General features: G+C 43.9%; 2 protein-coding genes across 3 annotated transcripts in view; one reads left to right on the top strand and one right to left on the bottom strand.

Annotated features, from left to right (window-relative positions):
- Positions 1 to 26,576, top strand: part of LOC113428183 (cytochrome P450 2J2-like) — a 30,527-nt gene extending 3,951 nt beyond the window's left edge. For both annotated transcript variants that reach the window (XM_087965509.1, XM_087965510.1), the window contains exons 2-9: positions 7,562 to 7,724; positions 9,816 to 9,965; positions 10,161 to 10,321; positions 11,430 to 11,606; positions 13,562 to 13,703; positions 15,388 to 15,575; positions 23,167 to 23,308; positions 26,064 to 26,576. In XM_087965509.1, coding sequence (XP_087821635.1) covers positions 7,562 to 7,724; positions 9,816 to 9,965; positions 10,161 to 10,321; positions 11,430 to 11,606; positions 13,562 to 13,703; positions 15,388 to 15,575; positions 23,167 to 23,308; positions 26,064 to 26,248 — 1,308 coding nt within the window. In that variant the 3' untranslated portion in view covers positions 26,249 to 26,576. The remainder of the gene's footprint in view (positions 1 to 7,561; positions 7,725 to 9,815; positions 9,966 to 10,160; positions 10,322 to 11,429; positions 11,607 to 13,561; positions 13,704 to 15,387; positions 15,576 to 23,166; positions 23,309 to 26,063) is intronic.
- Positions 1 to 27,416, bottom strand: part of LOC113428171 (cytochrome P450 2J5-like) — a 135,238-nt gene that overhangs the window by 84,798 nt on the left and 23,024 nt on the right. The window lies entirely within an intron of this gene.

The raw sequence follows: 27,416 nt of genomic DNA on the forward strand, positions 1-27,416 counted from the left end.
GTTGGTGGGTGTGGCTTGGTGGTCATGTGACTGGGTGGGTGTGGCCAACTTGACATCACTCATGTCAAGAGGCGCTTCTCCTCGCCTGGCCTCTCATGACAGTGGGGATGCTGAAATGGTCAAGTGTGAAAAATGGTCATAAGTCACTTCCTTCAGTGCCATTGTAACTTTGAATGGTCACTAAATGAACTGTTATAAGTCAAGGATTACCTGTACAAAAATACAAAAAGCTACTTTGCTTGCAAAAAGATGCCCTAAATATCAATCATTAGATTAAAAATACCTGCAAGCCAGAATTACAAGTCAGACAGGGTGCCAGAGCACCTTGAGGAATTAAAATAGTTAAAATGCAGTGATAACTATCAGCAGTCAACTGTTACTCATAGAGTGAAACCCTTTAGCAGAGAGGTCATTTAAGTCTCCAGAAAAAGCACACCCAGAAAAAGCAATCCTTAGATCCATTTGCACCACTTAAAGATGCCAGCTGGTCTCACTCACCTCACAAAATATCCTAAGGAATTTATACAGATTTAAGGAAAGGTCACATGCCCCCCAGAAAGGCAGTAAAAAAAAATCAGTGCCAAGCTTGCATCCTGCCTCTTGGAAGTACACCCCAAAAGGACAGTGCCAGATAGTACTAAAGCAGTGAAGGAAGACCCCGCCCACCCACCCCGGATAGAAAAAGAAACCATGAGGCAGGAAAAAAATCAAACACAATACAAATAATTAAATCACAACAGTAGCTGTTGCTTGTTGAAGCTGAATAGGGGAAATTCTCCTATCAATAAACACAGGATTAAACATCACTAAGCACAAAATTAACCTTCACCAAAAACCAGTTTTAGACCAAAACTCAGAAAGGGTATGTAAACTCACATTTGAATGTCATTCTTTCTAGCTAGCCAAGAAGCCTTGCTGAATGTCACTCATCTTGGTTCCCTGTCATGAAAAGCTTCTTTCTGACAGCTCTGCTTCGTTATTCAATTATTTCTTCAAAGTGCTGATTGTCCAGGGAAGTATTTCCTCTCAACAGCAATGTAAAAATCTTAAAACAACCCTTCCCCTTTAAGAAAGTCAAGCTCCAGAAACTCCGGAGACAGGAAGTCTAGGCATACTGGCAAGAATGTAATAAGGGTGGGGGAAAAACAAAAGGAGATTGCTTCTAACAACTGGTTTTCCAAACTGCTTAGAAAGTTGTTCTATAGAACCAGTCAGAACTGGTAGAATCCCACCCCTGCAAGGAAGTATTTCTCCTCAAGATGGCTGCTGAAGCAAATATGGTGGATATCTAAAAACGTTTGGAAAACTTGGAATTCCTAGTTGACAGCCTTTTAAAAAACTTTAAAAGTTTGATGAAATGATAGTGGCTGTGGGAAATATTCAGATGCATATAGCTGTGGATACATTAGATTCACAAAAGGAATGTGATTCGAAAGCAGCAGATTCATTGGAAGAAAATATGAACTGTACAGACTTAGAAATAACTGAGTTAATTGCACATGCCTCCCTGAATTATTTTACAAAAGGAGAAACCTAACTGAGTGGAGAAGTGAAAAATTGGTTTTCCCTAGAAGGATTGAAGACAATTGAGGAATGGATTTATCACATTTAACTGGAAAACAATTTGATCTGGACTTCTATGGGAAGATAGACCATAGGAGAGGTCTATGGGAGATTGAATTTATTATATTTAATCAGACAACAGTTAATAAGAGATGGTATTTAGAAACAAATGTGTATATTTAATCTTGATGAATCTTTGTTAACTTCTGGGACAATTTGGGATTAGATAAGATGCCATGATAAATTTTCTATGAGTTGATTAAAATAGCAGTTTGTTAACAGAGGGGTTTCAAGCTTTAATCTTGCCCTTATTATTATTGTTGTTGTTCTTCTTGTTAACTTTTTTTCATTAATATAATATATAGATGACAGATTAATAGTTTGCAAATAGATTTAATTTAAAAATTTGGGGAGCCTGTTTCGCAATGGGTGGGAAACTAATAACAGTGAATTAATCAGTATACAACTGAGGGGAATAATATGTGTATGTGTGTTGTTGTTTTTTCTTTTTGTAATGCACTTTTTAAAATGTCTTGTTTGTTTTGCAGTTTTCCGTTTTTTTTTTTAGTTCTGTACTTTAACCTTTCTTTTGAATAAAATAAAAATTACACCCTCCCCCAAAAGAGAAATTTGATCAATTATTTTAACAAATTATCCAATAGCTCATATAGATAGTACTGCTCTTGTGACCAATTTTAATTCAGATTAAAACCCATCAGATGTAGAACAATTCTTCAGGGCAGCCCATAATTGCTAGAGTTCCATACTAGCAGGTTCGAAGACCTGCATTCCTATTGGTCCAGTTAAGCCGGGCCGTGATTGGTCGCCATAAACACTTTGGATTGGTTCGTATAGAGTTTGCCGCGATTGGGTAAAACCAAGCGCGGCAAGCTCAAAAACCTGTCATTGGTTGCCTAGCCGCGGCTAGCTCTATAAAATAGCAGCCGCAGCTGGGGTGTTTTTCGTCTCAGAATCTAGCTACCAAATAAAGAGCTGTTGTTCACTACCCATGCCTCGCCTCTTCTTGGGACCCACCAACCGAACTGAACACTGGCAACGAGGATGGGATTCTGAGACAACATGTCTGATCAGCACGTGGCAAACAGCGCAGAGACGACCAGCGAAATGGCCAGCAGCGCCACGCCACCCGCACCATTTAACCCAACCAGCAAGGACTGGGAGTCCTACATTGATCGTTTCCAAATGTTTTTGGAATCCAACAACTTAAAAGACGCTACCAGCAGCAAAAAACGAGCGGTCTTTTTAACGCACTGTGGACCCGCCGTTTTTAAAATGGCCAAGGCACTTGCAAAGCCCACAAACGTCAAGACAATGGATTGGGACATCCTAGCTCCCATCCTCCGAAACCACTACGCTCCGGCTGTACCAACTCTCATCCGAAGGCATGACTTCTATCAGCGAGATCAGTGCGAGGGTGAGAGCATCGGTGAGTTCGTAGCTGACCTAAGGGACCTAGGGGGCTTGTGCGGATTCGCTAACCTGGACGAGGCCATGCATGACCGGGTCGTCCTTGGCCTAAAAGACCCAGCACTCCAAAGCAGGTTGATGGCCAAGGGTGACATCTCCCTCACCGACGCCATAGCCGAAGCCACCGCAGCCGAAGCTACCCGTAAATCAGCGGCGCGAATGCGGTGTTCAAATGCAACCGACCGCCAATCAACCAGCGAGGCGACTACTGCACCAGAAAAACTCGCAGCCTCCACCCACCATGGCGACATCGAATCCCCTTCTGACAGTGAAGAGGAAGAAATTCACAGACTTCAATCGGAACGCGAGCGGCAAGACCGGCGCAGTCGTAAGTCAGGGTACCAATGCGCCAGCTGCAGAGGAAATCACCCGCATTCCGAATGCAAGTTCCTGGACTCTGTTTGCCATTTTTGCGAGAAGCAAGGGCATATCGCCAAAGTATGCCGCAACAAAAGAAATTTTAGCCCCCGGCGTCAGGGAAACAGCCCAAGAAGACTAGATGGCACCCCCACCAAAAACCGGGACCGCCCAACTGACAACCGATGGAGCCGGGACGGCCGAACCAAGAAGTTCATCGACGCACCAAGAAGAGAAGAAACGCACCAAACAGTTATCATCGGCCACGCTTCATCAATAGACGCACGGAAGATACGTATTGAGGTCGCCATCGAGAAGCAACCATGCACCATGGAAGTAGACTCTGGCTCCTACCTCTCTATGGTCTCCTGGCGGACCATAAAGCATCTAATACCCAGCATACGCCGCCAAGAACTAAGCGATCAGAAACTAATTTTAAGAGACTATCAAGGGAACCGCATCCCGGTCGTTGGTATAGGACACTTCCAGATTTCCTTCAAAAACCGCACCAACATCCTACCATTCACAATTGTTGATAAGGACCGCCCCAGCTTACTTGGGTTGCAATGGTTCGCACTGTTGGGAATCGAGATGGCAGGCATCAACCACACAGATGATGAAGACTGGGAAGCGACACTCGTACAGGACTTCCAAGAGGTCTTCGATGACACTTTAGGCAAGTACAAGGGGTCACCAATCTCCTTTAATCTTAGCCCTGACATCGCTCCTATCCGCCTCAAACCGCGCCAAGTGCCATTTGCACTCAAGCCTAAGATAGATGAGCAATTAAATAAGTGCAAGGCGATTAGAACCTATCGACCATGCCCGATGGGAAACACCAATTGTCACCCCATCAAACCAGATGGCTCCCTGAGAATTTGTGGAGACTACAAGGCCACCCTCAACCATGCCCTGCAGCAGAGTGCCTACCCTGTGCCAGTAGTCCAGCATCTCCTACATTCACTGGGGGTGGCAGAATCTTTGCAAAGCTCGACCTGGCACAAGCCTATCAACAACTGCCAGTCGATGCTGAAACCGCCGAGGCTCAAACTATCGCGACACATCGAGGGGCATTTAAATGCAACCGACTCCAGTTTGGAGTCAGCGTCGCACCGGGGTTTTTCCAAAGCCTAATGGAAAGACTGCTGCAGGGAATTAAAGGAGTCGTACCCTATTTCGATGACGTTTTAGTAGCAGCCCCACTAAAAAACAATTGGAAAAATGACTGAGGGCAGTCCTACAAAAATTTAAAGACTCCGGCCTCAAAGTAAAAAAGGAGAAGTGCCAATTATGTACCAAAAGGGTTGAATTTCTCGGATACCTCCTTGACAAACAGGAATTCACCCTACCGACAAAAAACTAAAAGCCATCAAAGAAGCCCCCAGACCGAAAAACAAAACGGACCTCCAAGCATTCCTTGGACTCATTAATTTCTATAATATTTTCCTACCCCAGAAAGCGACTGTCGCGGAACCCTTGCATAGACTCCTCAATAAAAAGGCTTCCTGGATATGGGGACGGCGAGAAGAATGCGCTTTTCAACAAATAAAAACCTTTTGACTTCAGACGCAGTCCTCATTCAATACAACGAAACACTACCACTGACTGTTACATGCGACGCATCACCTTTTGGCGTTGGTGCAATCCTAAGCCACACCTTGCCAAACGGAACAGAGGCTCCCATTGCATTTTTTTCCAGAACCCTGTCCAAGCCGGAGAGGAACTACAGCCAGCTGGACAAAGAAGCCCTCGCCATTGTCTCCGCAGTAAAAAGATTCTACAAATACATTTATGGTAGGACATTTTCAAGTAGGGGATTTACTTGGCATTTTGGCGGGTAACAAACCCACTCCACACATCCTGTCACCTAGAATGACAAGATGGTCTGAATTTCTTGCCGCTTATAATTACCAATTAATACATCAACCAGGCAAGACTATCTCGCACGCCGATGCTCTAAGCTGATCCCCCCTACCAGACGTGCAAGATGACCCAGCACCCACATTATCAACTTTAAAAACAGAAACAGTATCCACGCCACCATTGACCGCGCAAGACATTGCCCGCGAAACCAGAAGGGACAAACGCTTGGCGCGAGTTCTCAGCTGGGTGGAGAGGGGTTGGCCAGAAAACGAGAAAAATGAACTCTTTAAACCATTTAAAAACTGGCAAACTGAACTTTTTTCACAAAAGGGGTGTATCCTGTGGGGAGACCAGGTGGTAATACCGGAATCATTACAGAAAACAGTTTTAGATATGCTGCACGACGGGCACCCAGGCATTGTACGCATGAAAGCCCTGGCCAGAAGCTATGCTTGGTGGCCAGGCATGGACAAGCAAATTGAAACCTGGGTCGCCACTTGCAACAGATGCCAAGAGACACGCTCGGCTCCCCCAAAAGCTCCACTGTTAGAATGGGAGACCCCCAGAGGCCCTTGGTCGTGCATCCATATTGACTTCGCAGGGCCAACCAAGGGGCATACCTTTTTAATCACTGTTGATGCTTACTCGAATTGGCTCGAAGTAAGCAAAATGAAAACAACCACCATGGAAGCTGTCATCAAGAAATTAAATAAACTTTTCGCCACACATGGTCTGCCAGATGTGATAGTGTCTGACAATGGGCCTCAGTTTACCGCAGTAGCCTTCGAGCAATACTTGGCAGACTGTGGCATCCGACATGCATTGACATAGCCAGCTCACCCGGCGGCGAATGGTAGAGCTGAACGCATGGTTTAATTCACAAAAAAAAACTCTCCAAAGGATCAAACATGGCAACATCCACGAAAAAATCACCAAAATGCTTCTAATACAACACGTCACACCTAATACCACTACCAACAAAAGCCCAGCGGAGTTGCTCATGGGTAAAAGACTCTGGTCGCCCCTAGACTGTCTGCACCCTGCTTACACTCCAGAAAAAAACCCTGGCTCCACAAGTAAATACCGCGCCTTCAACGTTGGAGACACTGTTTTTGCTAAAAAATTTACCAGGGACCCACTATGGCTTCCTGCAAAAATCACCCAAGTCACCGGCCCTCACTCCTACCGGCTCGAGACCACTGAGGGTAGGTGTTGGAAACGTCATATTGACCAACTAAGATCCAGACTAACCTCCCTTCCTCCCACAGACTCTAACCAAGAAATCAGAGGGGGGGGGGAAACCTCAAATCCAGAAAAAGAACCGGTATCTGCGCAAGCAGAACACCCCCCACAAACATTAAATAAAACCCAAACATTAAACCAACAATACTTACCAGCTGACAGGGAACCGTGGCAGATGGGTTCTTCACCTGGAAGCAGCAGCCGGACAGGCTCTACCAGCCCAGAGAATCCAGGCAGGAGCAACAGAGCGAACGACTCAACCGACCCGGGTTCACCAGGTGGGAGTCGCAGCTATAGGCCTGGATCACCCTTCCAGGCGGTTCCATCGAGGGATTTGAGAGCGACGTGGAGCCCGTCCGAACCTGACGACGACCAGAGACATTATGAACCGCGTAAGTCAAGTAGGCTGGTCCGAAGACCCGCCTACTTACGTGACTACGTTACCCCACCCCTTGGACGGAACCAAGAGGGGAGGGGTGTTCCATACTAGCAGGTTCGAAGACCTGCATTCCTATTGGTCCGGTTAAGCCGGGCTGTGATTGGTCGCCATAAACACTTTGGATTGGTTTGTATAGAGTTTGCCGCAATTGGGTAAAACCAAGTGCGGCAAGCTCAAAAACCTGTCATTGGCTGCCTAGCCGCGGCTAGCTCTATAAAAGAGCAGCCGCGGCTGGGGTGTTTTTCGTCTCAGAATCTAGCTACCAAATAAAGAGCTGTTGTTCACTACCCAAGCCTCGCCTCTTCTTGGGACCCATCGACCGAACTTAACAGCTAGAATTTCAGGTAGAAACATAGAGAAAGGAACATCTGAGGAAAATAAACGAAGCACAAGAACAAAAGTTCTGAGCAGGAATCTTAGAGAAAATAAGTTTCTAAAGAGCAGACAATTGCATATGGTGAAAGATCTTGAAATTGAAGATTTAGGAAAGAGTGTATTTTATTGTTATTAAAATACTTAATTTTATTATAAAGTATACTCTGGTGCATTAACTATAAATAATCTGTTTTATTTGATTGTAACATTTCTCAACTTTGATTCACTTGGCAGCCTGCAAAACAATATGGAAATATATACTCTTTGTGGGCTGGACCTCACCTTGTGGTAGTGCTGTCTGGATTCAAAACTGTGAAAGAAGCAATGAGCAGCTTCCCAGAAGACTTCTCTGATCGACCAGAATATGCATTCTTGAGTCCTTCAGGGAATGGAAGGGGTAAGAGCAAGTCATAAGAAATTGTACCTAAATAACCATCAGACTATTATATTTTTGGTGATATTATACATAGCATGAGGGGGTGGGAAGTAAGAGATATTCAACAAAATGACTTAATGGCATGAGATAAGCAAAGATATATATAGCTATAATCCACTTTATACCAAATCATTATACATCTCCATTGCATTCTATCTGGTTCATTACATTCATATACTGTATTTTTAGACATTTACTTTTTTTTCACTAAACATCCATCTTTTTCTTCTTCTCAACATCCCCGCTCAACTAAAACTCTCAATTTTCCTTTATCGTTTTAGTCCTTTCTTTTTGAGTAATATTTGTCCTCTTCCTTCAAATTTGGCCATTTTCTTTTGCTAATTTGATTTTAACCAATTTTCTCTATGTGATCAACCCACCTAAAAGCATTGCTTTCATATTGATTACCCACATAGTCATGGAATTAGATTCAATTGGGATCTATTCTAAGCTAATAACATTTCCAAAATTGGAATAAAATCACAGCTTTAATTATCTTGCTTGAAATCAAACTAACAATTTAAATAACCACATTCAATACTAATATAAACTACAACTAAAAAAGAGAAGAAAAAAGGTTAAAAAAGAAAAAAATTAAGGCAACAGGAGTTGGTTCTTGATAGATCCTAAATTGAGCAGGAAGTGATTAAATCAGTGCAAGGCCATTCCAAAGGAATTGCACAGAAAGCAACATTTGTGTAATATTATGAATTGATCATCTTTTTAAAAGTTAGCAGTACTTTGGTTTGTGGGGTCTTTTATTAGTGCAGTCATTTAGGCTTTCAATTTCTCAATCAGCCACATAATAAGTTTGAATTTTTGTAATTAGCATCATACTTTTGTTTTCATACTAAGGGCTGAAATCTCTCTCTCTCCCTCCCTCTCTCTCTCTCTCTCTCTCTCTCTCTCTCTCCCTCCCTCCCTCCCTCCCTCCCTCTGCCTCTCTGCCTCTCTCTCTCCCTTTCTCTCTCCCCCCCTCTGTGTTTTCACCATCCTTCTATATTCCCCTATGGAATAGTTCCTTTTATGAATACATTCACACCAAATTGAATGATAAATTTGATTATTCCAAAGGTGCTTTTTCAAAAGGCAACTGGACTTTCGGTTTCCTTGAAGATGTTTCGCTTCTCATCCAATAATTTTCTTCATTTCTGACTGAATGGTGCAGGATGGGAGGATTTATATTTCTTGCAGTCACTTAGTCGTTAAATCCTTTCATTCTCCACATCATCACTGTGGAATTGTATATTTGGAGAGCGGGGTGGGTGTGTTCTAAAATGAAAATTAGTTGACTTGCTAGAATTCTTACACCTCTATCCTTTGTTTTATTAAAGAGAATGGAATAATGTATTTCTAACTCTATTTTTATTCTAATTTATAGATGGGATAGAAGGTAAACTCATCAAATTTGAAGATGACACCACATGGGGGGGGGGGGGGAATAGCCAATACATTAGAAGATAGGCTCAAGATGCAGAAGGATCTTGACAGACTTGAGCATTGGACCTTATCCAATAAGATGTAGTTCACAGGTGAGAAACATTAGGTCCTGCACCTAGTCAAAAAAAAAAAAAAACCCAGATGCATAAGTATAGAAAAGATGGTGCCTGGCTCAAACGTAGTGCTTGTGAGAGGGGTCTAAGTGTTCTAGTTGATCACCTCTTAAGTATGAGATGGTGTGTGCTGCAGCTGCCAAAAAGCCAGTGCAGTTCTAGGTTGCATCAACACAAGGATAACATACTAGGAACAATCAATATAAACCGTAAGGATACAAGCGACAAAGGTACAGTGGGAAGGGATGGGTGATGAGTGATGAGAAGATTAATAGTAATAGTAGTGCAGACTTTGTAAATAGTTGGACAGTGTTGAGGGAATTAATTGTTTAGCAAATAATTAGATAATAATTTAGAATCTTATAAAATGGCAATATGCCAGAAGGGTTTGGTACTCCCACCTGAAATCCAGAGACATATTTTGCAAGAACTAGAACTGTTTTTTTTTTAACATGAATGTCATCAAGAATCATTTATCTCTATCTGATAATGTCTTCAGGAATTATTTTCTCCAATGGCCACACCTGGAAACAGCAGCGACACATTGGCATCACTGCTCTGCGGAAGCTGGGCCTGGGGAAGAAAAGCATTGAGCATCAAATAGAAGATGGAGCTCAGACATTGGGGGAGATATTTAGACAGACAAAGGGTATGTAATTTTGGGTAATGGCTCAGGTCTCTGTCTGCAGAATTTTTTTCCCATTCTGTGTATTTCAAAAAAGAACATATGTCTTTGATTTTTTAAAACTTTTTGAAACATTTGGCAGAGTTCCCAATTCTCTTCCTTCATCCTCTTACAAGCCCTATTCCTTAAAAATTCATTATAAAATACCTTCATTTCCAGGGCAGCCATTTGACCCATCACTTCCAGTAATAAATGCAGTTTCTAATGTCATCTGTGCTTTGAGTTTTGGACATCAGTTTGCTCCTGACGATGAAAACTTCCAGAAGTTAATTAAAGCCCTCGAAACTCTTGTGAAATTCACTGGTAGCGTTTTTCATGCGGTGAGTCGTGTTTTATATTTAAGCTCCCCCCAAACCTATGTTTCTATTAATAATTTCATGTAAACATGAATGGAATCCATGAAGGAAGCCTTGGAAATCATCTATTGCATGGTACTATTATTCCCAGTAGTGTGTCTGTCCTGGAATCAGTCTTGACTCAAGGCAAAAGCCTGGAGAAGTCTTTGCAGTCCAGGTTTTGGAAGCGGTTGGCCATTGCCTACTTCCTAGGGCTGAGAGAGAGGGACTTGTCCACTGTCACCCAGTTGACTTAGTGCTTGCGTTAGGACTAGTATTCACAATATCTCAGTTACTAGATTGGTGCATTAACCACTACAGCAAAGTGGTCCTGCCCATGAAAAAAATCCATCATTTCAATATCACCACTGGATGACTGCCCACCCCATGTTTAAACTGTGACTCTAGAAAGAATGCCGAAAAGAGAACTAGAATCTGTTCTCCAAAGCACCTGAAGGCTGGGAAAGAAGCAATGGATGGAAACTAATCAAGGAGAGAACCTATCTAGAGTTAAGAAGAAATTTCCTGAAAGGGAGAACATGCGGAATTGCTTGCCTTCAGATGTTACGGGTGTTCCATCACAGGGTAATTTTAAGAGATTGGACAGCCATTGTTTGAAATGATATATACAGTCTCCTGCTTGAACAGGGGGTTGGATTAGAAGACCTACAAGGTCCCTTCCAACTCTGTTGTTCTGTTATGAAAAGCTAGCAGATTGAAAATCTAACCCATTTAGTTAATATATGATTTAGCTTGGCATGTGAATCCAGTTGATCTAATTTTTTTGAATCCTGGCTTAGTTAGCCAAGGGTAAACATATTTACAAAGTCTCTTAGAGACAATGAGAAAATAAGAGAAATTTATAAAAGCTTTATAATAATCAATCTGCCTTTATCATTCTTTTCTACAAGAATTCAGGAACGGCTTTTCTAGAAGATTTTTGAGATCTGCCACCATGTATGGTGCCATGTTTTAATATGCTTGCAATGTTTTTCTTTGTTTATTAAGTGTGGTCTATTACTGTGAGCTGCTTAGAGTCTTCTTTAGTTGTAGTGGAGAAATAAATAATCTTTTCCTTTTCCATTTCTATTAGTTGTTTCTTGCGTTCCCACGATTAATGAGCTACCTCCCAGGCCTTCACAAGGAGGCCTTGGCTTCCATGGAGGAGATCATTTCCTTTGCAAAGCAGGAAATAGAAAAGCACAAGAAATCCAGCGCTCTGCATGAGCCACAAGATTTCATTGATTACTATCTTCTTCAGATTGACAAGGTATAAACATAAACAAGGTATACATAAACAAGGAATTATTATAATCCTTGCCATAACCAAACAGGATGGGCTACTGAAATTGGTTCACTGGATTTTTCTTTCTTTTTCATTCAACTCCTATTCTGAATTTACCCCATGTTAATACTTCTAAATAAGAGTTATATTGTACTTCTGCAGTCTTTTTTATTATTAAGGTTTTATTTTATTATATAAAATACAAGGAAGAGAAGAAAAAAATAGGAAATTAAGAGATGCAAGGGAGCGGGGGAAAGGGGGTGTGAGACACGGGGGAAAGAGAAAAGGAAGAAAAGGGGCATTGACTTCCAACTCTTCATAGCACACTACAAGGTAAACACACTCCAACCTCAACTGTTTGCTTTTACACATTAATATATAACTAGCCATTCCTATAATACCAAATCCTTCTAATCAACAAAACCAAAGTCAAAGTTTCATCTTTTTTTTTCTTCACAAGTACAAATTCCAGAAGTGATATCCAAATAAAAACATATTTTCCTCTTTGAATAAAATAATCCCTTTAACTACTCCTGCTTTATCTTCCTTGCTATGGAAATAATGCATATTTCTATTTGTACCTACCATGTTTTCAGAAAATAAGCCCTATTCAGAAAATAAGCCCTAGCTTGATTTTTACACATGCTCCCCAAACAACCTCTAGTTAAGACCCCACCTACTCTGATGCACCTGGTTGGGTGGGGCGAGGTGCACAGACAAAAATCAAACTAAGGTGGGGATGGGGGGATGGAGCTGCTTACCTTTGGACAGTTGCAGCTGGGCCTTGCACACCCTGTCACCTGAGTTGCCTTGCAGCTGCTTGTGCATGTTGCCCCTGGCCTCCGATTCTCTGACAGAGGCCTTCAGGAAAGAAATGATCTCTGGATTGATGTTCACCTCCATTTTGCCATCAGAAGCGCTGTCAGATCTCGTTCCTCAGCTGCAGAGGCCTTTCATGAAGGCCTCTGATGATGAAACGGAAGCTGGGGGATGATGCATGTGAGCGGTGTCAAGTGGCTGCAGGAGCAGTGGACGGGAGTGGCCACACAGGCTCTTGCTTCGTGGGTCTGTTGGTGCTGCCAATAGGTGAGACAGTGAAAGACTTCCCGTGAAAATATGACCTGCTGCCTTTTTTGGCGGTGGGGATCGGAACAGGTGGAAAATGGGGCACATGGAGGCTGAAAACTGGGTGCGTGGAGGCCAAAAGTGGGATGCAGATGCTAAAAATGGGGTGCACGGTGGCGGCAACTGGCGATGGCAATCCCTGCAGCCTGAAACAGCTGATTGTCAAGAGGCCGATCCAACCGACAATCAGCTGCTTGTGCTAATCAGGCTGTGCTGAAGCTGAAACAGGCTGTTTGCTGTTTGCTGCAAGGAGGCAAATTGTTGGGAGGCAGAGGCCGAAGGGTGGGGGCCGGTGGGTGGACGGGGCTTCCACAACATTCACTGTATAAGATGCACAGACATTTACACCCACTTTTGGGGGTGGAAAAAGTGTGTCTGATACTCCGAAAAATACGGTAATATATGCCAGTTGCCAAGCACCTGAATTTTGATCACATGACTGTAGGGATGCTGTAATGGTATGAAACCCATTTTGTAACTCACTTTTTTCAGTGCCATGGAAACTTTGAACGATCACCAAATGATAGTAAGTTGAGGATTACCCTTTTTTAAAAAAAATTGCATAAATTATCCTGGTGTGGCATAATAGCCACAAAAACTGATAATTAAAGCAGTCACATGCATCACTTTGAGCATAGCTAAGACAGTGTCTTAATGTGAATCTACCAATTGAAGTATTACTTTCCTGCACTGATATTCCTACATAACCACCAGGAATGTATTTATTCTCTAGACTTGAGATACAGAGATAAAAAATAACTACAGAAATCTGCATAGAATTCATTGTAATTTTCATTTTCCATTTTAAACATCAGAGCAGGAATGACCCCAAATCTACCTACGGAGAAGAGAACCTGGCTGTATGTATTTCTGATTTTTTTGCTGCTGGAACAGAGACAACCATGCTTACTGTGATGTGGGCACTTCTCCTTTTGACCAATCATCCTAACATCCAAGGTGAGACAGACATGGCAAGTGCAACCTAGTGCAACAAAAGTTACTCCAAGTTTTAAAATTCACAGAAATTATTTTAAACCTATTCTTTGTAATAATTTCTAATGTAGATTCTTGATTCTATAAGCAGGAGTATGAATTTAGCAGGATTAAAGGAAAACAAAGAATGTACGTACAGAAAGGCTACCATATGCTAAATAAATAAACAGAGAGCCTCCTTTGAATCCTCAATAAAATATTCAGTGAGGAACTAGAAACTGGAAATCCGTGCAAATCAGGTCAGATTTCATGCTTTCAATGCAGAAATCTATCAAGCGAGGGCTGGAAGGGGCAGAACCAAACTAGGGCCCTTGGTCTGCAGCATTGAGGGACATATCCAGGATGAGTGTAATGGATCCTTCTGCAGACCCCTCTCTGGATGTGAATTCAGAGGAGGAAGAGGAGGATGAGCCAGGTCCTGATATTTTGGGGAAAGAGAGCATGGAAGCACCAGAGAGAGATGGATGGGAGAGCGCAGGGTTCCAGCCTGACAAGGCAGCCACAGCCAGGACTATTGGATGGGTGACAGGCTGAGATAGAGCTGAGGAAGCCGCAACTGTGGCACATGAGCCTGGATGACCCAGACAGGAAGAATGAGCATCTGCCCCAGTGGTGGGATTCAAATTGTTTTACTACATGTGGGCGTGGCTTGGTGGGCATGGCAGGGGAAGGGAAACAGGTAGTATTTGCCGGTTCTCTGAACTACTCGAAATTTCCACTACCGGTTGAATACCACCTCTGATCTGCCCACAGTCAAGTGAGGATAAGGAGGTGGAGTCCATACCTCCTCCTGATCCAAGGATGTGCATGGAGACAGGCACAATGCTGGTTGGCCAGGTTATTCACGATGAAGGAATCTCACCCATTGTGAGGGACTGTACTGGCATTGCCTATTTAATCCTGCCCAAAGTAATGGGTGTTTCCCGAACAATGTGTCCAGGTTCTTACCTCCTGTTCTTTGTCACTTGATTTGTAACCTTGGGTATGGATTTGGACTTTTTTTGGCATTTCTTGGACTGAATCTTGTTGAGATTTTGTCTCATGCTGAGCTTGGTAATCGACGTTTGGTTTACCCCTAAAACTGGGATTTTGAATAATAACCTTTGAACTTCCCATTGTGAACATGTGTGCATGGGAGGGGTAGCACAATGAGGGTTTGGTAGCAGGCAGTGAGCCAACTCTGAGTCTAACCTAGTGCCAGTCAGAAGACATTACCAGTCTGGAGGTCAAGGTGGAGAGTGTTTGCTAAGGCCAAAAGGCTAGTGGAAGGGTATTGAAGAGCCAGCTTGGTGTCGGAGCTGCAGTCCTGAAGAATGACAAGCAGGGACTGGAAGCCAAAACTGATCAAGAAAGTCAATAGGGACCTTGGCAGTGAAGTACATGGCTGGGATCAAAGACCAGCAGGAAGAGTTGAATGCCCAGAGATCAGAGATGGATTTGGAGTCCTCGGTCAGGTGGTCTGGTGCAAGTAACAGCATAAAGGTCATTGAGATGGCAACTGGCATTGGAGGTACAAATGGGACTGCAAATTTGAAATTCCAATCGACGTGGAGCCCAGAAGCTGACAATAACTTGAAGAAGGCCAGAACATTGGTAGAACAGGCTTGAATGAACAAAATAAAGCATCTATTTCCATCATTTTTTCTAGAGAAAGTCCAGAAAGAGATTGAAGATGTGTGTGAATTCTCACGGTCAATTTCCTATCAGGATCGGAAGAAGCTGCCCTACACCAATGCTGTGATTCATGAAATACAGCGCGTAATATATATCTTCACAGCTGGGGTTCCCAGGCAAAATACAAAGGATGTGAAGATCAGGGATTACCACATTCCAAAGGTGAGGAACATGTTCAGGTTGTATTGCAGTACAGCATGGAGGGAAAAGCAGAATATGACATGTGCTCTCATTTAGCCTAAACCTGACCAATGTAGTCATGTAAAATCAAATAGCCAAGAATAGCAAACTCTTGTGGTGGATGGATTATGATTTTAAATCCAAACACCTCTCAGATTTTAATGCTAGAACTGTTGTATATAGACATTTGCATACTCGTAATACAACATTCCGATTGGACAATAACTACCACCTAGCGATTGGTGGTTAACAATGGATTATGATTGGCCGCCTAAACGGCGGGAGGTTTAAAATGATGCCATTGGTTGTGAGCCACGAGCAGCCGCTATAAAAGAGGCTGCCGCAGCTCGAGTTTAATTGAAGTTACTGACAGTTAAATAAAGAGCTGAACTCAACTCCGGTCTCGAGTCTCCTTTGTTCTGTCAATAGAACACTGGCAATGAGGATGGGATCGAAGGAACAAAGACCGTAAGCACGTGGCAACGGAAGCCGAAAAATCAACGAGATGGCCGGCAACAACTTGCCACCCGCACCGTTCAACCCAGCCGAAGAAGACTGGGAATCATATATTGACAGGTTCCTGATGTTCCTGGAAAGCAATGAACTACAAGGAATCACTGACCAGAGGAAGAGAGCCGTATTCCTGACGCATTGCAGTCCGACCATCTTTAAAATGGCGAAGGCATTGGCGAAACCGAACAATGTCAAACAGATGGCATGGCCAGACCTGAATCGGATGCTGAGAACCCATTACGCGCCTGTTGTGTCAAACCTCATTCGAAGACACGAATTTTATAAATGGGATCAACAAGAAGGCGAGAGTATTGGAGATTTCGTAGCAGCACTAAGGGACATTGAAGGAGCATGCGAATTCCTCAACATGGATGAAGCCATGAGGGATTGCATAGTCCTCGGATTCAGAGACGCTACCCTGCAGAGCAAACTGCTTAATCGACCCAACATTACAGTAAATGAAGCCATTGCTGAAGCAACCACAGCTGAGGCAGCGAAAAAATCTGCGGTGAAAATGAAGCAAATGAATACGGCCAACAGTCCAAGCCAGAGCAGAGAAAAGAAAGTGGAAGGTACCCAGAAACACACTACCACAACCACCCACCATGAAGACATCGAGTCATCAACCGACTCTGAGGAAGAAGACGAAGAGGTAAACAGACTCCAGTCAGAATGGAACCGGCGAGAAAGAAGAGGGAGGAAACCTGAATTTCAGTGTGCCGGATGCGAAGGGAATCACCCGCATTCTGAGTGCCGCTTTTTGGACGCCATCTGCAGACACTGTGATAAACGGGGGCACATTGCAAGGGTCTGCCGAAACAAAAAGAGCTATAGTCCAAAAAGATGAGGCAGCACCCCCCCAGAACTAAAGAGAAGCCAACCGGAAGTCGTTGGAGCCAGGAAAATAGAAGTCAGTGACTCAATGAGAAGGAAGAAACACATCAGACGATTATTATTGGGAATGCCAGAGCAACTGATGCTAAGAAGGTTCGGATAAATGTCAAGATAGAAGGAGAGCCCTGCGAAATGGAAGTAGACTCCGGCTCATATCTGTCAATGGTATCATGGAACACAATAAAAAACTTGATACCAGACATACGACGAAAAGAACTTGAAGAGCAAAGCCTGACGTTAAAAGACTACCAAGGAAACAAGATTCTGGTAGTTGGATTGGGACATTTCAAGGTAAAATTCAAGAAACACACTGAAATTCTTCCATTGACCATCGTTGACCGAGACCGCCCCAGCTTGCTTGGTTTAGAATGGTTCGCGCCTCTGGGGATCGAAGTGACAGGAATCAGCAACGTCACCGAGAAAGACTGGGAAAAAGACCTCATGGAGGAGTTCCAGAACGTATTTGACGGGACGCTAGGCAAGTACCATGGGACCCCTATCTCATTTAGCCTAAACCTGAACATAGCCCCCATCTGGCTAAAGGCCAGACGCGTCCCCTTTGCATTAAAGCCAAAAATCGATGAGCAGCTGAACAAACTCATCGCACAAGGGGTGTTAGAGCCAATCGACCATGCAAGATGGGAAACCCCGATTGTGACTCACGTGAAACCAGATGGGTCCGTGCGCATCTGTGGTGACTATAAGGCCACCCTGAACCACGCATTACAGCAGAGCGCATACTCTGTTCCAGTAGTCCAGCACCTCTTGCACTCGTTGCGGGGAGGAAAAGTTTTTGCAAAGCTCGATCTCGCACAGGCATATCAACAATTGCCGGTTGATTCCGAGATGGCAGAGGCACAAACTATTTTTTTTTCCACAAATTTTATTAGTTTTACAAAAACAATACACAAACAATCAAGGCATAATAACATAAAAAATATTTTCTAAGAAAACCAATAGAACATACAAAATAGTTCCAAATTGTAGTATAGATATTTACGTTATCTGTTCAACTTCGTATCTTATCCCAACTTCTCCTTTTCATTCTATTATCTGAATTATATTTCTTGCTAATTAAAGTTTTATTGCCTTTCATAAACAATACACAAACATACAAAACATAAAACATAAAAAAAAACATAAAACATCTTTTCTGAAGGCTGTTTGATCCTGGGTTAAAACTCTTCGCACAGACACAAGTTCAAAAATCATATTCACTTTATATATCATTCCATATCTTATTACCATTTTCAATTTTCTATATAGCTTCTTCCCTCTTTTATCTTTCTTAATTTTGTTTTATTTATCTTATCTCAATTCAATTCATAATACTTATCATTCTTTGTCTGTTATATTTCCATCTATCCATTCATCTTTTCTCTTTTAATATACTTCTCCTGTACACTGATTGGAGTGACGCCTTTGACTCATTCCCCTAGCTTAAAATTACTTAATATAACACTTAATTTATATTGGGATTCTGTTTAGTACATTCTAAAGTTACACAATAAATTTTATGAAAAGGGTAAAAACATAACAATAACTAAATAAAATCATATATAACCACTATCCATATCATTAAAAAGCTAATCATATACATTGATACTCATTTATATCTTAAGCATTTTACTCTAAATACACATATAAAAACACAATCTTATGTACCTTCCAGAATCCCTTTTTTCAATTAGATTTACCCATTGTCTCTAAATAAGCTTTGTTTCTTTAAGTCTTGCTTCCCACCATTAAGGCTTCTCATCCCCTCCTTTCTCTCTTGCTTATTCTTCTCCTTGCCCTTTTTACCCCTTTGTCTCTCCTCCTCCCTTTTCTTACTCCCTTTCTGTTGTTTTCTAACCTTGTATCCACCTTTCATCTCATTTTTCTCTTTTTTGGTTGTTTTTTCAAACCTTAAAATCCCCTTTTTCTTTTCCTCTTTCTCCTCCTCCCCACAAAGAACCCATTGTTCATCAAAGATGGCTTCTTCTTCTTCTTTGTCCCAGTCGTCCTGCTGCATAGTCAACTTTTCATAAGTGCATACCGCCATTTCTAGAAATTGAAATAAAGTGCCCAAAGTATCTTCTTTTTTATATTTTTTATATTCAATTTTTAGATCATCCACAAGCGATGCCATCGTGAAGAGAAAAACTTTTTCCAAAACAACCACCCAAGTATTTTTAATCAAGAATAATTGCAAAAAATTCCAAAGTTACCAAAGTTCTTTCTTCTATTTCTCTTTCTGGGGTTACTGTTTAATCAAAGAGATCCAATTACAATATATCTTTCTTTAATGTTCTAGGCAATCTCCTCCTTTTTCAACTTCTGCTCCAATTTTTTTTCCCTCTCCCTTCCCACTTACAACAACAATTTTCTTTTAAGTATTCAGAAATCCATACCTCCAATAAGGGTTTTCCGATTTCTTAAGTTGTTAAATCCAATGTCCAGGAATCCTTTGTCCCTTGGCTTTAACTTTCAAAATAATTTACCTTCAGTGCCCAAATAAATTTTCCAAATCTTCGTCTGCTGTTTCTATGGGGTGGGAGAGTGAAGAAAAAAAAGTTTTTTTCCCCTTGACAGCTTTCTCCGCCGCTTTCTGATCTTCTTAGGGATACAATGTATCTTCCAACAATTCAAACGTTTCAATTTCCAGGGTGTTTAAAAGATGTTGATTGACCCGGCTCAGCCAGCACTTTCACTTTCCCTGCTTCCTCCAGCACAATCTTACCCGGCTGCAGGCTTCTTCGTGGCGGCCGTTACTGACCGCCGCTCCACCACCTCGGGAAAAAGGGGTTTTTCCGGGCGAGGAGGGGGTCTGTGACACCCCCAACCCCCTGTCCGGATCCCCTCTCTCTTCAGCTGCCTCTACAGGGCAGCCATATCCCCCTGACCCATTTGGATTGGGGGCACCTTGCCGGCAAGCACAGCAGGAATCGCGGACAGTCGCGAATTCCTGCTGCCACCGAAGCCAAGCGAAACCGGAAGCCGCAGAGGCACAAAGTATTGAAACACATAGGGGGGCTTTTAAATGCAACAGATTGCAATTTGGTGTCAGCGTGGCCCCCGGCGTTTTCCAAAGCCTGATGGAATGCCTCCTCCAAGGACTAAAAGGGGTGGTTCCCTATTTTGATGATGTATTGATATCCGCCGGAAATAAAAAACAACTAAAGGACCGGCTAAGGGCAGTCTTGCAAAAGTTTAGAGAAGCAGGACTCAAGGTCAAAAATGAAAAATGCCAACTTGCCACAAATCAGGTCGAGTTCCTAGGATATCTTATTGATGAAGCAGGAATCCACCCCACCGAAAAAAAATATGAGCGATAAAAGAAGCACCCAGACCCAAAAACAAAATGGACTTGCAGGCATTCTTGGGACTCATTAATTTTTATAATGTCTTTTTGCCGCAGAAGGCAACAATAGCGGAACCACTGCATAGACTACTCGATAAAAAAGCCATCTGGAAATGGGGCCGACAAGAAAAAGCTGCATTCCAAAGAATTAAGGACTTAATTACATCCAAATCTGTATTAATCCAATACAGCGACACACCACCACTGACTGTCACCTGCGATGCTTCACCATTCGGCATAGGCGCAATCTTAGCCACACACTACCTGATGGCAGAGAGGCACCGATCACCTTTTATTCCAAAACGCTGTCCAAAGCTGAAAGAAGCTACAGCAAACTGGATAGAGAAGCCTTGGCCGCTATCTCGGGGGTAAAACATTTTCACGAATATCTTTATGGTAGGACATTTTCTTTGATTACCGACCACAAGCCACTGCTAGGAATCCTGACAGGAGACAGGGCCACCCCCAACATCCTGTCTCCAAGGATGACAAGATGGTCGGAATTTCTGGCAGCCTACAATTACAAGCTCGTCTATCGGCCAGGAAAAGCCATACCCCATGCCGACGCATTGAGCCGTTCACCCCTACCAGACCACGACGACGACCCAGCTCCCACCACATGCACCCTGCAAATTGAAACGCTATCAAACCTGCCCATCACCACATCGGACATCGCGAGGGAAACCGCAAAAGATGCACTAAAGGCCCGACTCCTGAACTGGGTGGGGAGGGGCTGGCCGGAAAATGACAAAAACAAGACTTTTAAACCATTCAAAACACGCCAAACTGAGCTGTCAATTGAAAAAGGATGCATCTTGTGGGGGGATAGGGTTGTTGTTCCACGAAATTTACAAGAAGACGTACTGAACATGTTACATGAGGGACACTCGGGCATGGTAAAAATGAAGTCCCTGGCCAGAAGCTACGTCTGGTGGCCAGGAATAGACAAAGACATTGAAACCTGGGTAAGAACATGTAATAAATGTCAGTCGTCCAGACCTACCCCCCCTTTAGCACCGATCCTTGACTGGGAGACACCCAGAGGCCCCTGGTCAAGGATCCACATAGACTTTGCCGGACTCACAAAGGGATATACATTTTTGATCATCGTCGATGCCTACTCAAACTGGTTAGAGGTCAGCATCATGAGTTCAACAACGACTGAAGCCGTTACTAAACAACTAAAGAAACTCTTCGCCACTCATGGTCTACCAGATGTATTAGTATCAGACAATGGCCCACAGTTCACAGCTTTAGCTTTTGAACAATTCCTCGCAGAACAAGGCATACGACATGCTCTGACAGCACCAGCTCATCCGGCGGTGAACGGAAGGGTGGAACGAATGGTTCGATACACAAAAGAAGCATTAGAAAAACTTGGAGGAGGCGACATGCAAGACAAAATCAAACCATGCTCACCATTCAACATATAACGCTGTGTACATCTACAAACAAGAGCCCAGCTGAACTTTTAATAGGCAGAAAATTGTGCACATATTTGGACAGACTACACCCCACCTACAACCCCGAGAAGCCACCAGACTCCTCCAGTAAGTATCGCATGTTTATACCAGGCGACCTGGTATATGCGAAAAATCTTACCGGAGACCCATTGTGGTTACCGACCACAATAACACAAATCACAGGCCCCCGGTCATACCGATTAGAAACGACAGATGGCAGAACCTGGAAAAGGCACATAGACCAACTGCGATCTCGATACCTTGAACGCAACACCGACACACCCCGAAATATAGAGCAAACCCATACACAACATCCAATAAGTAATAATAAAACCAGAGGGGGGGAACCTTTAAATAATAAAGAAAAGGAAGACCCTCCCTTAACACGATTAAAAACAGGCCACCAACCAGCAACAGAAAGCCCAAGAACAAATAAAAACTACTTACCAATAGACGAGTCCAGAAGTAGAGAGCTGGAGGAGAACCAGGGAAGAAGCAGCCGAGCCGACTCTACCTGTCTGAGTAGACCAGAAGGGAGCGACATCACTCAACCAACCAACCAAACAAAGCACGGCGGGAGCGGCATGACTGGCTCACCCTTCCAGGAGGTTCCAGAGAGAAGGACAGGAGAAGCATCGATCCCATCCGAACCAGGTGAAAACACCACAGAGACTGAACTGCGCAGGTCAAGTAGGACCCACAAAAGCCCCGCCTATTTGCACGACTATGTCATGTAAGGTTGGACCATACCAAGAGGGGAGGGGTGTTGTATATAGACATTTGCATACTCATAATACAACGTTCCGATTGGACAATAACTACCACCTAGCGATTGGTGGTTAACAACGGATTATGATTGGCCGCCTAAACGGCGGGAGGTTTAAAATGCTGCCATTGGTTGTGAGCCGCGAGCAGCTGATATAAAAGAGGCTGCCGCGGCTCGAGTTTAGTTGAAGTTACTGACAGTTAAATGAAGAGCTGAACTCAACTCCGGTCTCGACTCTCCTTTGTTCTGGCGATAGAACAAGAACCATTAGTATTTTCTATTTATTCTAGGAAGATGATAAGTGATTAATGGCTGAACTTCAGAATTGTAGTCATATCTGGACTTGTTTCTTTGTCCATTTCTCGGGGCAATCTGATGTGATAAATAGGCACCCCCCTCATGGTTTTAATGGAAAAAATGGAAGAATGAAGCTAAACATTGAGCAGCTACTGCTCTCTGAAACTGCTATGGAAATGTCGAAATGTGAGTCCATAAAGGCAAACTAAAATCAAATGTTTAATCAATGTTGTTTGAACTTTTCTGCCTGTTTCACTTATGAAACTGGTCTATTTAATAATCTCTTTTTCTTAACAGGGGTCTTTTATTCTCCCAGATCTGCGCTCCGTTCTTCTTGATCCTGAACAATGGGAGACACCTGAAGAATTCAACCCAAATCACTTTTTAGATAAGGATGGGAAGTTCATTGAACGGGAAGAATTTCTGCCATTTGGAATAGGTACATCTATAAGCCCAAAGCAGCTTATTACTTATAGATTCTCACCATCCACACCCCTGAGATGATCTGAGGTCATCATGGTCTGAACAGGAAACCAAGGAATCCTTGGTTTCAAAGCTAAGAGAGTCTGAACATCCCTTAGGGCAGGGGTGGGCAATTAATTTCTGTCGGGGGCCATGTGGAAAATCAGATCTGCGTTCGAGGGCCGAACCAATTTTATAAAAGGCCATTATAGATAGATAGATAGATAGATAGATAGATAGATAGATAGATAGATAGATAGACAGATTCTTCCACTACGAATAAACGACTGTGTGTGTGTGTGTGTGTCTATGTATGTATGTAAGAATGAATGAATGTACCCCCTCAGTTTAAACAAGTTGGCCACTTATAAGATAAAAAATAAATAAACGCCCACCCCCCAAAAGATAACTCCTCCGGTGCCCACGGATAAACTGTGAACCACCAATTAGTAGCAGGGCTGACCCTCCCTCTTGAACCAATGTCTAATTGGGGGGAGCAGACCGGCCTTCAGTCTCTTGCGAGAAACTGCTGGCTAACCCTGCAAACTGCTTGCCGAGGTGTGTGTTTGGGGGGGCTTTCACCTGCCTTTCCCCCGGCCCGCCCAGCGCCCATCCCGCCGCTGCTTTTGCCATTAAACCGCGAGTCCTCCCGGGCCCTTGGGAAGCCTGCTCAGCAGAAAACATCTGCGCGCCTTTCCCAGGACCTGCCCGCTCCGCCGAGCCAGGATGTCCACCACCGAACGTGCCTCGGTCGCGGCACCGGCGCGCTGAGGGCGCCACTGTTCTCTCCCATCTTACCGCAGGGGAAGGCCGTGCATGGAGGGAGGTGTGAAGCGCCTGCTGGTGCTTGGGTCTACGGGAATACGCATCACAACAGTGGGCGTTAGGGGAGGAAGGAGGCGGCGGTGGCGGCGCTGCTGCTATTGCTGCTGCTGCTGCTGGCTGAGAGGCGAGGGAAAGGCGCTCAGCGAGCCAGATGCCCAAGTGCGCACGGTGGGCCGCTCCGAAGCCAGGTGTGGGAGAAAACCGCCCCAGCCCCCGCGCAGGTCGGGCCCTCGCCGCCACTGCCAGTCCTGGCCACTCCGGCTGCCAGTCGCTCCTTGGGGCGCAGCTCTTCCCGTGGCCCCGTTGCTTCTCGTGCTCCTCGCCGCCGGCGGTGCTCGGGGCTCCGCCTGAGCAGCGGGGCGGAAAGAGGCGCGTTGAAGCTGCAGCGGTCGGCTCAGATCTCTTGGTCCCGGGAATCCCCTCCACCGAGGCGCCTGAGCCTCGGTGGAGGGGGATTCCCAGGACCAAGAGATCTGAGCCGGCCGCTGCAGCTTCAACGCGCCTCTTCCCGCCGCTCGGCTTCGCCGTCCCGTGGCGCTGGGTTCTGGAGCGCAGCCCCAAGGTCTGCCGGCCGCGGTGGGGAGCCCGGAGCTGCTCAGCGGGCGGTTGGCCAAACCCCAGAGTGCTCCTTTGGTGCCGCCTCCCGCGCCCCCTTCCAAATCAAACGCACCTCAGGCGAAATCAAGCGGGGCTCCATCGGTGGCGGCCGCAAGGGCAGCGCTCGGGAATCCTTCTCCCGCAGTCACGATGGAGGGGTGGGGAGGCGAGCCGGCAGCATCCCGCGCTCCTCCCGGCTCGGCGGCTCCCCACGAAGGGACTGCGGCGAGACCTCAACAGGTTTCAGCTCTTTTCGCTCCGCCGGGCTCCTGCCCCCGTTTCCTGCTCCGCCTGACAAGCCCGCCAGGTGCCCTGCTCGGTCTCCGCCCCCCGTCCTCCACCTCAACCGCCTCCTCTCGACGCGTCTGAAAGCATCAGAAAAGTGGCCACGGTTACATACGGACCAATCTTCGGCGGGCTGGATTAAAAAGACCAACGGGCCGGATGTGGCCTGCGGGCCGTAGTTTGCCCACCCATGCCTTAGGGTATAAACTTTGAACTACAAAGGGATAGTTAGACTGCAATTCTACTATTGGAGCTTTGTAAGATATGGATAAGATTGTATCTCTGATGTTTGGGGAGAATTATTAGTTAAATCCAAAGAACACTCAATTAATTGTAGCTTTTTACTGATGATCTGGACCACAGAGTTATTATATTCCTTGCAGCAAATCCTTCCATCCTCCACCATTCAGTCAGAGCTGAAGAATCTTCTTGGATGAGAACATCTTCAAACAAAAAACAGTCTGGTTGTCTCTTGAAAAAGCACCTTTGTGGCAACCATGACCTGGATGCTTGAGAATCTACACCGATATTTTCCCAGGCAGCTAAAAGGCATCTGAAGAGATTTTAAGCAAGGAGAGCTAGAGCTTTCTATCTCCTACCTTGGGTGGTAGAAAATATTAAACATGGGATAATGTTTTAGTGGCCCTTCATCCCTGCAGAACATGGTCTGCAGAAAGTAATCTCCAATTATTGCAGAGATTGATTTCCATCCAACAGAATGGCATCCACATCCATCTATGGCTATAAGAGTTATCCTGGCTCTTGTTCAGATAGAAACAAAACATCAGCTTCTGGGGTCCAATAGTAGTTGAGACAGATCTGGCAGCCACAGAAAAGCTGACATCCTGGACTATTACTCCTCAATTCCTAGGCAGCACTAGGAATTGAATCTGCTAGAAAATATCAGAATTCAACATGAAAATCTATTTCATCTGTTATGGATCTTTTCAGATTCCCTTGTTAATGGGATATACTCTATAGAAATGATTATTATTCACTTTACGGATGCTTTGTCTCATCACCAGGTCAACGTATATGTGTGGGAGAGCTGCTAGCAAGAATTGAGATCTTCATCTTTCTGACCAACTTGTTGAGGACCTTCAGCTTCCAGTTGCCTGAAGGAGTGAAAAAACTCAGTGAAGTATCTGTTATAAGAGCAACAGTGCAGCCACACCCTTACAAACTGTGTGCTATTCCCAAAAAGGCTTAAACTTAAACACCATAAATAGCATACACTTATTCAAACAGTAGCTATTATGATAAATGTTTCCTCTATATTTCTATTCACTTAATATTGTTCTTTGCTTCTATTTAGTCAGTACCAAAACTTATGTTTGACCATTCTGATACATAGTCGAGGTCTTTTTGAAGGGTAGCAGTATTGTCTGTGGTGTTGAATAGCTTTACATCATCAGTGAAGAGAACGCAGTTGCTCTTAATATGATCACAGAGGTCATTTATGTAGAGTATGAAGAGAGTTGGTCCTAGAACACTGCCTTGGGGGACACCACTGTTGACAGGTACAGAATTTGATAGGACGCTCCCAATTTTGACCATTTGTTGCCTGTTTGACAGGAATACTTCTTTCCAGTTATGCAGGTGTCCAGAGATACCATAAGATTTTAGTTTTAGTAGTAGTTTGTTGTTGTTAGGAATATAAGTCACCTAACATGTATTTGGGTTAGAAATATTTAAACCAGGATAAACATTTTAAACTTTAAGAATATGTAAAACTGTAATCAGGTGTGGTTTCTCAAACAGCCATAAGATGGAGCCAGAAACCTGGATTGTTTAGTCTTAGTCTCAGAAGAGAGTGTGGGTAAGTCTCTTTGTTTTCTTCTGTTGGAAAGTATTGCCGTTGCTCCATTTCTTCTAATTGACTATTACTGGATTTGATGTAAGTCTGATACTGAACTGTTTTTTGACACTGGACTTTGATATTTGGATGATCCCTGGATTGAAAACTGACTGATTTAACTTGTGAATGACTTTTGGACTGCTTATCTTGGACTTTGCTTAAACTGTCTGGAAGTAAAAACCTACATTTACTGTACAGTGTATCTGTGTGCTGTATGTGTATTATTCAAACAGTACTCTCAAATGCATCGCCCTGTATGCACTCATTCTCCTAACGGGGAATTACCTCAACACTGGTTATGGGCCCAGGCCATACCAGGCTCAGATAACTGAGAGTTAGTGTGAATGCACAGTACTGTATACAAACAGCTGTTTACTGTTTAATTGTGGTTTACTATCCTGGTAAAGATGGCACAAGTCACTTCAACAAGTCTATCACTGATCACCCGGTTGGATGGAACAAAGTATGTTTCCTGGTCTATAAAGTGCAGTCTACTTCTACGTAGAGAAGGTTTATGGAA

The sequence above is a fragment of the Notechis scutatus genome, chromosome 4, assembly GCF_049901735.1.
Source record: "Notechis scutatus isolate UNSWTSFEM ecotype Mainland chromosome 4, rNotScu1.2, whole genome shotgun sequence".
In the NCBI taxonomy this organism is placed as follows: domain Eukaryota; kingdom Metazoa; phylum Chordata; class Lepidosauria; order Squamata; family Elapidae; genus Notechis; species Notechis scutatus.